Below are 15,232 nucleotides of genomic sequence, written 5' to 3'. Positions count from 1 at the left end.
TTATTAAGCTTAAAATGAAAAGCTTAGAAGACAAAAAAAAAAAAAAAAACCATGCAAGACTAACTGACAAGTGATATATGCCTATCCATGCTGGGATGTTTGGGTTGTCAGGACAGAAGTGGCAGTTGAACCTAAGCAGGTGGATAATATTTAATTGATCTAAGATCTGATGTTTCATGTTTCCATCTGATGAAAAAGAAGATTAAATCCACTCTGTGAGCTGGCATAGGATGTCCCAGAAAGGGATATGTTTCACATGCAGTGTACAAAGTAACAAGTGTAAATATCTTATCACGCAGATAAAAATAACCACCTCCACATATTAAATTTTTCAAGAAGTCCCACGTTCTGCCATGCCACTCAGTATAGATTAATAAACCTCTCTGCATCAAGTTATATTTTCTTGAAGTACTTTTATAAATGTATTGTACAAACGTTCTTGCATAACACACTTAGATGTGACATAAACAACAGTTACAAGATAACATGCGGTCGGTCACCTTTATTCACTGTCACACTACAGAATATTTCCCCACGAGGCATAGTGTTTACTTCATGTAAGACTGCCACGAGCTATGCTTTAATCCTCTTTGGTTGTGCAATTAACAGGTTTTGTTTTAGTGGTATGAAGAAGTACATGCAATATGTTTTAGCTAACAGAATACATTTTAATTAATTATACTGGAAGCTTTTGTACAACAAGGTACTTAGACAATTTTCCTTTTTCTGAAACCTCAGTTTTAAAAGCAGTATTTTGCCAAGAACTGAACTAATATTTGATGCTTGGGTTGATATAGGTAAATACTGCCACATTTGGAATGTTTTAAACCCTTCAGTAATAGAAGTAGATATCTCTTACCATGGCTATGCACAGTTCCTGGACTGAGCGTGGTTGGCTGGTGTAGATCTTTTGTTGGAGTAAGATGGGCTTCCTTCCCCTGGCGCTGGCTCATCTTTCCTGGAGTCAGAAGATGTGATTCATCACTGTTTGTTACCACAGCTGGAACATAAAAAGGATGGTCACTCAACTACAGAAATCTACGCATAACAAAGAAATAAATGATAGTAATTAAATAATCTTTAATTACTAAAAATCAAATTCAGTCTTTGGAACCTTCATTTTCTAAACCCCAGGTGTTCTTTCCTCCTCAACAGGCTGAGGAATTTCCCAACGAGGGATTTGGTGGGGATGGTCAGGGTGAATAAACGATGCAAGACTGGCCTGGGACAGTGAGTCACACAGCAGAGAAGAAAAGTAGTGGGAATCAGGAAAACTGTGTGGCCTGAAATCCTCTATACCAACCGATTGCAGAACATGCTCCTGTAGGTAGAGTGGAGGGTAACACTTGAAATCCAGCCTCCCTTCTGGATCCAATCTGTGGCAAGCCTTAGTATGGCTGACCACAAGAGCTGCTCATTCACACAGACCATGTCTGCAGCTCCCCAGCCCAAATTAGGTGTCTCAGTTGCAAGACACAGGTGGTCATTCCTAAAAGCTATCAATGGATCAATGTTACCATGACAAGCATGTAGCCCTCTGGTGAAGGAATGGGCAGGGAAGCAATGGAGAGAGATTAAAAAGCAGAAGTGAATAAAAATAGAAATTTCTTCCATTATGTCTGCAAACAATGGCAGGGTTGAAGGGCAAATTGTACATCTTTTTAAAAATTTTTTATAGATTAAGTACTGTAGTAGTAGGTGACCAGTAATCACCAACCACTTTACTTATATTCACCTATAAGCTGTTCAGGGTATGGACTGTGCCCTTCTTCTGTAATAGTACAGTGGCTGGCACACTGGGGGTGTTTACAGGAATAAGTAGTCATGACTAATGAAACAACGAGGGGGAAAAACAAACACCAAAATGAAGAAGAGGAGATTACAAAGGAAGCCTAATTCAACAAGTCAGCACATTGCAGGCTACAAAAATAAGAAGATGTAAGCCTCTTGACTACAAGCTTAACTATGCCTTAAGATTTCCACAGGTCTCTTCAGACTGGGCCTCTGAGTTCTACTTTTAAACCACCTCAGGTTAGGAGTTCAATTTTCCAGACATGACACTCCAAGGAACAGATTGCCTGATATGCCTGATGCCTTGTTTCATTACTACTATCTCTAAGTTATTTTTTCAACAAAGGTGGCGATGACCAGTGAAGACAGTATAAAGAGGAAAAGGACAGTAGTAATCCCCACTTTATAGCTCTATTCTGGACAAACTATAAACCCTTATGTGACCTGCTTATCAGGAAAGTTGGGTGAGAAGTAGCACTTCCTCTCTTTCCTCCTGACTGGGGGAGACAGAAAGAGTAGGGTTAAAACAAATGTCTTTTCTAGAGACACAAACATATCAGTGCTGGCAGGCCAGTACTCCAGAGCAACCCTACAAGCCAGCATAGAAGCAAAATGCATAGGTGTAGGAGATCTATAAAGGAAACAAAATTTCAGTTGATTATGAACAGTCCTAAGAAAAAATTAGGACAGTGTTCTTTAAAATATATTTTAATATGTTTTAAAACAGCAATATTGAAGTAAGTATATAATAAATAAGCAATTAAAATATGGAATTTTGAAAGATTACTCCCCTCTCCAGCCATTCACTTCAGCAAAAAAAAAAAAGCTTTTACATTTTTCACATCTCTCTTCCTTCATACTGTTGCAATGGAGCTGCAATTTCATTTCTGCTACAGAAGATGCTCCTTAGTAGCAACCTATCAGTGTCCTTTAGCTATGTTGCTCCGAAGTGGCTGTTGCTGTTATGGGGAGCTTCGACAATTCACAGCAGGGAACGTGTTCCCCTGGGAAATGTTGCTCTTACAAGATGTTGTTGCAAACTAGTCTCTACTGTATTACATCCAGTGGGGTACACTCAATTTGAAGGGAGTCACCATGTATAGAACTATACTGCCCTCTGCTGGTTTAGTAGTGGAAGTGAAATCACTTCATGTTTTCCAGTTTCGATATTTCCAGAGGGGTAGCCGTGTTAGTCTGTATACAGCAAAGACAACGAGAGTTCTGTGGTACTTTAAATACTAACAAATGTAATATTTGTAGACATAAGCTTTCGAGAGACTTAGCTCTCTTCTTCAGATGCAGTGATACAGAAAATAGGTAACACAGAGGTATCTTACAGGTACTCTCCACCTCCCCCATTGTTCTCAATGCACCTGAATATCTCTAAGATGCCTCTGTGTTACCTATTTTCTGTATTACTGCATCTGAAGAAGAGAGCTAAGTCTCTCGAAAGCTTATGTCTACAAATATTAAATCTGTTAATCTTTAAAGTGCCACAGAACTCATTGTCTCAGTTTTGATACTGTAATGTCCAAATTGCCTCCAATTGTGTGCCCAGTGTACAATATTAATCAAAATCACATGCACTCCAAAGAAGGACAGACACTCAGGCTTTTAGTATTAATTGGATACTTATATAAAAATATCAAAGTAACTCTGCTCAAAGTATTGCTAAAGTAAGTTTAACTATACCACAAACCTCTTTTGGAACACTTATAGTACCAGTGTTATATTTCTAATATTTCCTGACTTTTTAAAATAGTGTAGATAGTAGTTGCTGCTCTTCAGTTTTTATTTAAGACATAAAGAGGAATACTCTTGGTTAGGTGTAGCAAGTAACTCAGAATGCTAATCCCTCACAGTGCATGGCTCATTAATACACAGAACATCAATGAATGTAGTACTTGCTTTGGTAAAAACGGTCATGTTTTAAGGAAAATTTTACCACTATCCATCTTGTTGAAAGCTTAAAGTTTGCTATGTGCCCAACACAAACAGTCTGCAGTCCCACTGTAAAGTTCACCTAGTCAAGATACTAAAAGTGATGGCACACACTCTCATGAAGTCTTGCAAAAATATTCTCAGAGTATTAGCAAACCATTCTTTTGGAACTGTTATGTGGTATAGTGTATGTGTTTAAGTTAGTTTATACACATCTCAAGGCAAGGACTTTGTCTTTTAACTGTATTTGTGCTTATGAAGCTTTAACATTAACCTCTTCAACTGAGTGGGCTCTTCAAAAAAAGTTAATATGTAAAGCTGAAAGGTGATCTGCAGAAGAGAAAGGAGTTCAAAGTTGTTACCTCCAATGATATTTGTCAACACAGTGTTACACAACTGTAAGAAAGTGAATGGAAAGTTTTCATTGCATGTGCCACCCTGTATTGCAGAAGGTAGTACAGAGAGCACAAGGTAGGAGGAGTCTGTCTAGCCTGTTCCAGAAAACCCCAAAACCCTCCTCCTCATTGCTAAGGGCTCTCCTTTTGGCATGTGCCCAGTGAGCTGGCCAGATGACAGTGTGGGGCCATTTACCCCATGCAAGAATGAAGGGAGCCTCAGCTTCTTATTCTGCTCTAACAAGTAGCTTTTATTAAGGCCCTGACTTTCAAGTTCTGTATACCCATAACTCCAACTCAAGTGAATGGGAGCATCAAGCGCTTGAGCATCTCTGTAAAATTATGCCCTATATGTCTGTGATATGCAGTAGCCAGCAGTTTTTTGAATCCTAATTGATACAAAGCTATTTTGGAAACAAGAAACAGCATAATCCACTTTAAACGGAAACAGCAAGAACTTAAAAACAATTCAAATGAATATTTTCAAAAAAGTTATTTAGTACAGTAAATAAATGGAAAATTAAGTAAATAAGTGGAAAGATGCCAAGAACAGGCCATTAAGATGTTCCGAACCAAAGAAATCCTTTTGAGTTTAAAAAGAAATAGAAGTGCTCGGCAAGGAAACAAAAGTCAGTCACTGGTATAATGAACACGGAGTGCTCATTATGCTATTAAACTGAATGTTACCATTTAAAGAATGCTCTCATTTTGAAGACACTGAATGATTTATTTCAATTCCCTTTGCTAATTTGTACTGAAGGACTGGCACCACAACAAAATTAAAGAGTGTACACAGGACATGATCCTTTCATGAAATGAGCAGTCCAATATTCCTGTAGTTTGGAACTTGTATTTTTGAAGCATTAATGGAAACTGTTAACCTTTAAATAGCAGTTTCAAATGTCTGATTCTGTGAGCTCTACAAATCCTAGTTTAAAAAACACTCCTGTCCAATACAAATTGCTATATAGTCAACTAGCTGGTCCACTAAGTACTGTACCACATTTCAGTTACTTAAGACAGTATGACTGTACAATGGAGCTATCCTAGAAGGTTAACACCTTAAGCTTAGTACTACTTAAGTAGAAAAAGTCTAACATTATTTATCAGGAGTAGACCACCTGAATAAAATCCACACCTTCTCTGAACCCTGTTAAGGTGAGTTATGCTAGATCAGAGCATCATCAAAACAATGGCCAAAATCAGTACATATCAGCTCCCATAAATAGCATACCTGGGATCAAAGAAAGCCAGGAAGATCTTCCTTCAATTGTATTGTAGATTTGGGCATCTGATTATCCAGGAAGGAATAATGTCAATATCCTCCTTTTAAAGAATGGTGGCCCCCATCCAGATGGCAAGCCCCAATCAGTTTTTAATACTGAATATGTAAAGATTTACGGCTACTCAGAGAGGTGTTAGTTCAGTTTAGCTATATGTGGATACCAACTCAGACTCAAAAATTTCATGGTATCTACAGGATTTCAAGCCCTAAAATGGATATTAGAACTCAATTTTGAAATGTTTCCTAATTACAAGTTTGTTAATTAACTTTCAGTCCTATTTAGATACCAAAGTATCTGGGTGATTCAAACATTGGATTATGTTCACAGTATCCATGTGAAATAGGAAAGCATTACACATATGGGGAATGCAGACATGGCAAGATTAAATAACTCACCCAAAGCCACTCAGCAAGTCTGTGGCAGAGCTAGGAATCTCCTGAGTTGAGGTTCACTGCCTTCACTACAATATCCTTCTCTCCCCCACTCGATAGGGTCTCCTCATATTCTCTAGCACTATAATTCCTAGAACATATGCTGATCTGTTGCTTGACAGCCAAGCAAATTGTCTTGATGAAGCATAAATTATAGACAAACTGATTTCCTCTTGTTATGTTTAAAGAGAATTTGTCAACTTTATACAAGCCCAACACAAAACCTCCACTTTTTTTTTTTTTTTTTTTTTTTTTTTGAGAACCATACCACAGTGACTTTCCTGCTAGTTAAAGAAGGCTGGATATTACCCCCTCTGGAGCCAGAAAATTGTCCTGTGTTGGCTAAAGTTTTTATTCGATAGTATTTCAACTTACTGTTCTTCCTACTTCCTTTGCCTCAGCACCTGATATGAAGAGTACCACACCTAGCTTCTTGCAGATGAGGAGTCAGGGACTAAGTTTTGGTGTTAAGTTCTGATTCCCATATGAGGGGGCATAAGACCACTAGACTACTCTGTTTTAAGACAACTCTGTTTTAAGAACATTTTTATTTACCTTTTTCCATTTCCTCACTCTTGCCACTGATCAGCTCAGTTGGTATTCTAGCTCATAGCAAGTGAATAACATTCACATCCCAGAAGAAATGAAAAATTACAGGTTAGAGCCTTTATGTCAAATTTGCCAAAAATGCTGCAGTGGAAGCTCTTTTAAGTATCTGAAATGGCAAGTTTCCTTTTTATTTGATTCCATATTGAAAATATCATAACAGATCTCTAATACAATGCATTGGAAACCCAACACCAGGAAGGATATCAATAAAATCCTATTCCAGCTTTGTCAACCCTGACCACTCAAAAAGATTGTAAGCCTGCCCAAGAAAAGTTATGAGATTTGCTTAAAAACAAAAATTTTAAAATGAGATTTAAAAAAATATATATTAAATTTGGGGTTATTTTTCTTTTAGTGTCTGAGGGTTTTTAGAGTTCAACATTTTTAAGCTTTTCTTTGAAGTTACGAGGGCTAGCAACTTACTTGGCATGAGAATCTCAGTTTTCATTAAAAAAAGCAAAAAGAGGACTCTAAGAACTAGGGATTTAAAAGAAATACCAGATACCACACTACTCAATAAAAATCACATCACAGGGGTTTGCAATACTTCAATACATAAAAGGCTGCACTCCAGCGAATGCTAGTATCTCAGAATCGCAAAACTCCAAACTTAAAACAACATTTCAGTTCCAGCCTATATTAGGCACAATGTATAATTTAAAATACATAAAATTCGCATGCAATCAAAGCCTTTGAGAGATCTCTTGTACCAATGTCTGTAACTCAGGAGACAGGAAATGAAAACTAGAGATGTAAAAAAATATCAGGGAATTAGTGTTAATAAGACATGTCAGTAGTTGAATTTCTTTTTTAAAAAACTTTTTCAAATGATTTATCCTCCAATTTCACTGCATCTTGCATTAAATAACAGCATTGGGATCACCATGGGCAGAGCTTCAAAAGCAAGAATCCAAATTAAAGTAGTTTTTTAAAATTTACTTAAGTGCCGAATGCATTAATCAGCAGCTATTTAAATTAAGTACCTGCCTCATTAGGTGTCCTTTAAAGTTTAAGCCTCCAGTACTTAGTGCCACTAAACAGTCCTTTATAATAATCAGACCTAAGCCTCAGCATCTGATTTCCCTTGATGTGAGACTTGTCTCATCTTCCACATTGAATTTGCTATATGAACTACGTGCAAGCTTCCGATGCTCTCATTTTCACTCTGTGGTCACTGAAACTGGACTCGTGCTTGGAAAAGTTTAATGATTCAAGAAATTTCTACTGGCTCTCCAAAGTATTTGAGCTAAAGTAATTAGTGTTCCCTTCTCTGGTTTAGAAACTTCCATTTTTCTACAAGGGAGGCCTTTCAAAGAGCTGTCATCTTGCAACAAAGAGCCATGTCAAAACATGACCCACAGATACCTTTAGGCAGTTAGTCTTTCTGAAATAAAACACCTTCTCTCACTGAAAGCAAAAGAGAAACAGAACCCCCATCCTCAACATAAAACACATCTTTTTTCAACTTCAGGTTAAAGAAAATGACACGATTGGCCAAATCTCTTCACAATGCATATTCAATTAAACTTCAAATGAGATTTGAAAATCTAAACTTCTGACCTGCTCAAAAGATGTTTTTTCAAAATGGAGACTATAGAGGAGACAAATTAAACAGTCTCAATATCTCCAGTCTGTCATGTGGAAGCTTTGCTGGAAACTTTCACTGCCACTTTCCGTTCTTCTCTTTACCAAGAGTTGTGGTGGATTCTCTCTGACAATTTTTAAATCAAGATTGGATGTTTTTCTAAAAGATATGCTCCAGAATGTATTTTGGGGAAATTCTATGGCCTATGTTGCACAGGAGATCAGACCAGATGATCACAATTGCTTTTTCTGCCCTTGGAATTCATGAATCATACAAGAACTGTTCCAGGATGACCAGCCCCTTAAGGAGTGATGAGTCCAGCCCCATCTGAGATACACAAAAAGCTTGCATCCCTCCACCCCTAGGCAAAATAAGCGAAGTCACATGATAAGCAGGTAATGTAGCTAACCAAGGCACTCTGGGATGGAAAAAAGGCAGAAGCATGGGGAGAAATTCAAGACTGGAAGGGTGGATCTAGGTAGGAAGCCCTGGGAGTTGCTCTTGGTAGACAGCAAAGCAAGACTCAAAAGAGTCCAGGAGAAGTTGAGTGGAGAAGATTGATCCTCAGGCAGGAGGGCAGGCCTAGCTTGAGACTGGCTGAAGATTTTGTTTTGTGTTTATTTTGACTTGGATACCCTGGAAAGGGTGAATTTTTTCTTTAAATGATTTAGCTGAAGGGCCAAATCACCACAGCAACCGAACCAGGCTGGATAATTGGGAGATCCAGACTGAGAGAAGAGAAACTGAGGCTGCAGTTAGCCCACGGCCAGAATGGGTAGGTGGTGTTACTACAAGAACTAAGAAGAAAATTCTGTGAAGGATGGAAAGGCAGCACCACAGAAACAAGAAATTAAGTCTAACACCTAAACTGACCTACGCACCTGCATGTGACTGAAGATAAGAGTATTTGTAAATGGTTTTAAGCAGTAGATAACTTACTTATTTCACTTTAACTGTCTGTAGAAAAAAAGGAATATAAAATAACAAAATGATTTGAAAAAGGTTTCTGACAGGAGTATTTTCACGGGTCACTGCCATTTTATTAACTGGTATTTTCGTAATAATGCATCCAAACTAGTCTCCCTTACATGTCGGGATACTCTTTTTACTCACACTTCAGTACATGAAAGGGTTTCTTACTAAAACTAAGTGGACAATAAGGTACAGAAAGCAAACACTGCTCTATCACTGTACTAGCTCAAAACAAAACAAACTGCTTCTACCTGTTAAACCACTACTTGCTGTATCCTTTTTAATATCTGTATTACAGTAGCACCTGGAGGACCCAACTCAGATAAGAGCCCCATTGTGTTAGGCACTACATAAACAGAGTGAAAAGACTGTCCTTTCTTTTAAAGTGATAAATATTTCCATTTTAAATTCAGAGTGTTCCATTCCACTTCAGGTGGCATGTTCAAAGGATTCATATTTTTCTAGCCACGATTGAAGAAAAACAAACGCTTCCCTTCAATTGTGGTGTTTGGTTTTTTTTAATTTAACAAACACCTACTGACAAGAAGAAGCCGAATAAAGCATTTGTCTAACAGTTGTTCTTGTTATCTCAGTTCTTCAGTTAGGTCACGCCACACGTGAAAACAAGCATTATGTCCAGTGGCCCATGTGCTCACACAAGAAGATGTGACCTTTACATGCCCAAACATGCTACAGAGAAGGTCAGTCACTTACTTGATGGTCCTTGAGTGTCTTTGATCTCACCATGATGCTGTATGTGCAATGCAATTGGAGAACGAAGAACAGCAAACAAAAAAAGTCCAGGCCAGGAAGAAGCAAAATGCGCAGAGATGTCAGCAACAGCAGCAAAAGGAAAGAGGAGGCACAATGAAAACAGAGTTAGTTTATCACTAAAATACAACACATACATCAATACTGAGGCAAGACTTCAAAAGAACTAAGCAGTTCAGAAACAAAACAATGTTGAAAAAACAAAACTGACAAATATGCTTATAAGAAGCCATTATTAGCTTGGATACAGTTAGTGAGCAGCAAATACACTTTTTAGATAGACAAAAGTAGGTCTTCTGAAAGATATTCAGCAATTTAGTGTTCACATAACTCATTACACAGAACATGTCTCAAAATCTGTAGTTAAGTCAGTTTCAGAAAACCACATCATCATATGAAAGAGTTAGGATTCTAGAACAATCCATCTAAAAGAACAAATTGTTTCTTTCAAATTGCTTCATGTAAACACAAAAATTCTTAAAAGCACATTATGTGCAACCACCACTAGAATGAGGTAGCCAAACATAACTATTTATGCAAAAATATTGTTTTAGGAGCCAGAATATTTTTCCTGTGTAGAAAACAAGACAAGCAATAGAAATTGAAAAGTTAAACAAGAGGCTTTGTGTTTGTGTTTCTCCAAAGAACTGTAAGCTGTATCACAAATTTCCCCCACCTCAGTCTCCACTCAACTATATACAGTTGTAAGCCCTGCAGGAGGATGGAGTAGTTACAAATTAACAGCCCGCCTCACTTCACTCTTTTGGGGAGGCAGGGGAAGGAAATACATTTGAATTGTATTATTCATCATTTATATTCCATTAGGATCCAGAGCTCCAGTCAGGATCAGGACCCCATTGTGCTAGGTGCTGTACAGATATAAGATATGATCCATCTCTGCCCCCAAGTGCTTACCATTTTAAAAGAGACATATATGGTGGGATAAAAGGATAAAACAAGCACAGTGACCAAGGATAACAAGATGCCCACATCTTTTTCCTTAAAAGAGGAAAAAATCCCCAATTGCCTCTCTGCTAAGCTATAGTTTATCTTTTCAATTTTAGCTGTTACCTAGTCTAGTTTAGAGTGTGATTTAAACAGAACTGTTGCACATCTGATTAAACTTTTTTTAAATAAAAAAGTGTAATATCCAATGGTATTTGGAACCCCAACCAAAACCCTACCCAATGTTCACTGAGATGGCAAACACCAGCTGTACTTTAAAAAGGGTCTTAGGTTTCCCTCTTATGTCAGCAGAAATGAGCTGATGTCACACTAAAAGGCTCCCAAGTCTGTGAGGGTGTGTCAGAAACAGTCTCTTGCCTCCTGGAGAACATGGCCAGAAAGGTAGGGGTTCCTATGCCACTTGGCTGCCCTGGAGGAGTTAATATTCACTTCAGTCTGAAAATGCTGTTACTATTGTAACAAGTTAACTAAAAAAAGAAACAACTTTGAATTCTTCATTTTGTTTAGTAGATGTATTTGGAAACACTTATTGTATAGTCCATTTCAGTGTCTCCTATTTAATCAGTTTCATCCTGTGTGAATGGATCTTTCACAGAGAAGCAGGTGAGAGAAAGAACATTTCTTTAAAATAGGGCAATGTGATTGCAAAACCCCCAGAAGTTAAAGGAAACTCAGAAACTGGAATAGTATCTGAAACTCATTTTTTAAAATTGCATACATTTCAAGTTGGTTTCTCTTTAATTGCATAATACAGTACGATAGCATACCTAATATGGGAATATAACACGTTATTGCAAGTGGGATTATATTACTTTACTGTTTTTAGATTTGAGTAAATACACCAAGAACAACAAAAACAGCAGAGAGTAAAAGCAGCATGCAATAACAGAGCAACAGTGTAAGAATTAATTCAGTGAGATAATGAGTCAGAACACCACACCTTTCCGGATCAGTATCACACTGCTACATCTGCCAGTTAACATTAAAAAGCTTTAAAGCTAAAGGAGGAGTAGGGAGAGACAGAAACCCAAGTATTAATGAACAAGCATACTGGGACCAGAGTGTTCTAAAACTTAAACTCCCTAACCACTAGATGGTCTGTATTCTCCTAGTGATGAAATACAGAGTGAAAAAGCATAGCAGCAGGCTCTACACCATTAGCTGCCTCTGAAGTACAGTCTTGACCAAGTAAGAGCATCAGAACTAGACAGCATGGCGCAGGAGAGCATGTCAGCTGAGTTGACTAAGGTCTTTTATATAAATATTTTAGCACTGCCTGGACTGCTACAAAGAGCTCCTATGCTATAGGGTGAAACAAGTCTAACACTGTTCCTGATCATTACCAATAAATACACTGTTTATACTGAGAGACTGGATTCCATGCTGCTCAAGCATCAGCCTGAACTATAGTTATTATACATTGCATTTGTACTTAACATCACAAAAGTATATATTTGTAGTCTAGAGACTTAACCAAAGATAACCTCTTTCCAGGATCTTTTTTGGATACAAGAGACCTCTGTTTACTTCACAGAATACTACATGTGCCATCTGTATCATCTGGAGTCCATACTGAAATATATTAGATGCAATAATAAGTCTCCTAAAGGGATAAAATGTCAGGATATTCTTTTCTGATAGTGTTTACTCTGAAATGTGAAAAAAATTGCACCAGGAATTCTGTCATTTTCTCCCCGTTATTTCCCCATTAAACATGCTAATTTTGTTTTGTTCCTTATTATTTTATTCTGATTTTTTAAAGTGCCATCTCTGTAAACAACCTACACTCAGAGTCAAACTTGGTTCTTTTTCTGACACTGTCACCTGTAAAAAAGCTTCTAGTGGTCAAATTAGGCCCTCTGACACCTGTGCAAGTCCCACTGCCTTCACTGAATATGCACAAGTTGAACTCTTCGGTTGATACACAACATGAAACAGAACCAGCTTCTTCTCCTACCACTGTTTTGGTTATGTAGGTTTAAAAGGAGCAAAAAGCAAAAAAAACCCCAAAAAAACAAAAAACAACAAAAAAAAACCTGTCACTAGAGACAACAACCATAACTCTGATTACACACAAGAAAATCTTTTTTAAACTGTCATTCCTTCAAGTCCTTCAAGTTCCCTCAAGTCAAACCTATTTTAAAGAAGGTTTAGCCTAAATTTAGACCTACTATCTGTTTGGTTGTGCAAAATTATCACTTTCTGGTTTGATGCATTTATGATCAGGATAAATAGCAGAAACATACAAGTTCTTGATGGAAAAAACTAAAATATTTAATATGTACTAAAAACTAAATTAAAAAAGATATACTAAACTATCACAAATCATTAACTGAATACACATGTAGTCTTAAGAATGACATTTTAAAAATTGAAAGGAAAGATTTTAAACGTGTAAAGACCTACTTTCAGGGATTTTTCCTGAAAAAAAGAAGATTGAATATCCTTTAAAGCAGGACAGAAAAGTGACTGTCTGGAGATTGCTTTAGGATACCTGTGATGTCAAACTGTAGCAGTGGTAAGTGATCCTGAATTCAAATACAAGCAGGTAAGACAAAGATCTGAATATCAAAGATTTGTTTTAAAAATATTTTATGTCTGCATATGAATTCATCTACTAAAATCTTGTCTATATACAAATATGTATCAATTAAAACATGTTATTTAAACTAGTATAAGTTTGTGTGTTGGTATTTTTAGGCTGCTTGAAAGCTTTCAGTCAAAAGTTTATTCAACTGGAAAACTCGTGTTTCGACTAAACAACATGATCTGTGTCTGCTTTCCATGTAAGTTTAGTGTTTTGGGCCAAAAACTGGTTTGTTTGGGGTCGGGGGGGGTGTTAAATAAAAAGTTGAAGTTTTCTGTAGGGGAAAAAACAAACTGAACCAACAGAGTCTACTAGAGCTGATTGGGAAATGGCTTAAATAAACCTTATAAATAAATTGGTTTTAAAATACATGTTTAATTAGTCAAACCAGTGCAAGTTTGCATATAAACAAGGCAACCACTTCAGAAAACTTGATCGCCTACATGTATTTTCAATCCCATCCCTCCACATAAATCAGAGAAGGCTTTCAAATCATATTCATTCATATTCTCTCTCTCTCTCTCTCTCCTCCCCCTCCCCCCCACATTCTGGAACAGACACACCAGGGGAGAAGGGATTTCAAAGTCCCTGCCTCTACTGGTGTCCTAAAAGTGCTTAGCGCAGAAGCTTGAGCCCTGAGGAATCCAGAGATCATGTCTTTGATTACATCCTTTTGCAGGAAATATCAACTAGGTTTCCAAACAAAGTGGCCAAAAAAAATTTGCCCCACATCCCATGAGAAAAATAGAATGGCCACAACCACATAAGGATGGAAACAGGTACCCCCTTTCATGGGTGTAGCAGTATCTGAGTCACCCTGCTGGAGATATAAATTCAAGAGTACCCTGTCGGCCAGTTAGGTCATGGAGCATTAATGTGCACAGGTGCATCAGACATCCTCTGTCCTGTATATTGCTCTGACTGAGGCAAGAATCCAAACTGGAGAAGCAGAAGAGGGACCACTAGCAACTGGCAATCATCTGTCAGAGCAAGAAGGAAGGACTGAATCCTGTGTTGCCACAGATCAAACAACAGGAAGTTTCATATCCAGAAACAATCATGGGCAACCTTTTAGCCACCAAAATTCTCCAATACTCTGATACTTCATAAACATGCCATAAAGCTGTGTGAAACATGCATTCTCATTTCCAGAATCTAGAGGGAGTATTCAATATTTCCCAATAAAAACAATTTTCTAAGATGAAAGTGAACATATAGTATTTAATGAAACATTAAAGTAAGTTTATAACAAGTGCCTATATTCAACTAGTGCCTTTTTTTAGTTCAGCATTTAATTGCCGTTTGTTGACCTAAACTGCTCATTAATAAGCACACATACTTATGTAAACTTAATATCCATAGTCCCACTAAGAAAACATTTATGTAGCCTGTGTATAACACAAAGATAAAGACCAAGGGTAAAATTTTCAAAAAGCACACGAGTCACTTAAATGATTAAGTCCCATTGGACGTCCAATAGGATTTAGCTGCTTTTGAAAATCTTATCTCACACCACAGTGTTAAAAGATTTCTTTTAAAAGGATCATCTCATTCTGGCCAAGATCAGTTAAGGCTATTTCTGCAAACCACTGTTTATTAGACTAGACATTCTAAATTTTGAGATAGATCATTCATCCATTATAATGGAACTCTGTGTGTCTGTATCAAAGAAGGGTGCATCAATACCTTTTTTCCTATAACATTTCACTTCTCCTAAAGACTGCAATTAGCATCTAAAATTGCATAGCCTTCTGGGCACATATATCAAAACCTTACCACCAAAGCTGAACCTGAACCTAAGTGACCATCCCAAACTGTATTTACTAATTTCTCAGACTGATTGAAATAGCATAAGTAGATCAGTGTTTATAAACAATATCTATTATTTGTCCTTTACT

At 37.3% G+C, this 15,232-nt stretch overlaps 1 protein-coding gene across 3 annotated transcripts in view; it reads right to left on the bottom strand.

The window, feature by feature from the left end:
- OSBPL8 (oxysterol binding protein like 8) overlaps positions 1–15,232 on the bottom strand; it is a 182,920-nt gene that overhangs the window by 96,357 nt on the left and 71,331 nt on the right. For 2 of the 3 annotated variants that reach the window (XM_067559909.1, XM_067559911.1), the window contains 2 exons: positions 9,725–9,761; positions 860–1,000 (listed from right to left, as the gene is read on the bottom strand). In XM_067559909.1, coding sequence (XP_067416010.1) covers positions 860–1,000; positions 9,725–9,761 — 178 coding nt within the window. Of the gene's footprint in view, positions 1–859; positions 1,001–9,724; positions 9,762–15,232 lie in introns of those variants that run through there. The other variant, XM_067559910.1, reaches the window with a different exon arrangement.

Source organism: Emydura macquarii, unplaced genomic scaffold (assembly GCF_026122565.2).
Source record: "Emydura macquarii macquarii isolate MOO-44397 ecotype Brisbane River unplaced genomic scaffold, CSIRO-AGI_Emac_v2 contig_2205, whole genome shotgun sequence".
Lineage (NCBI taxonomy): Eukaryota > Metazoa > Chordata > Testudines > Chelidae > Emydura > Emydura macquarii.
Note: the sequence above shows the minus strand (reverse complement) of the source record. Positions and strands in the feature narration are given on the sequence as shown.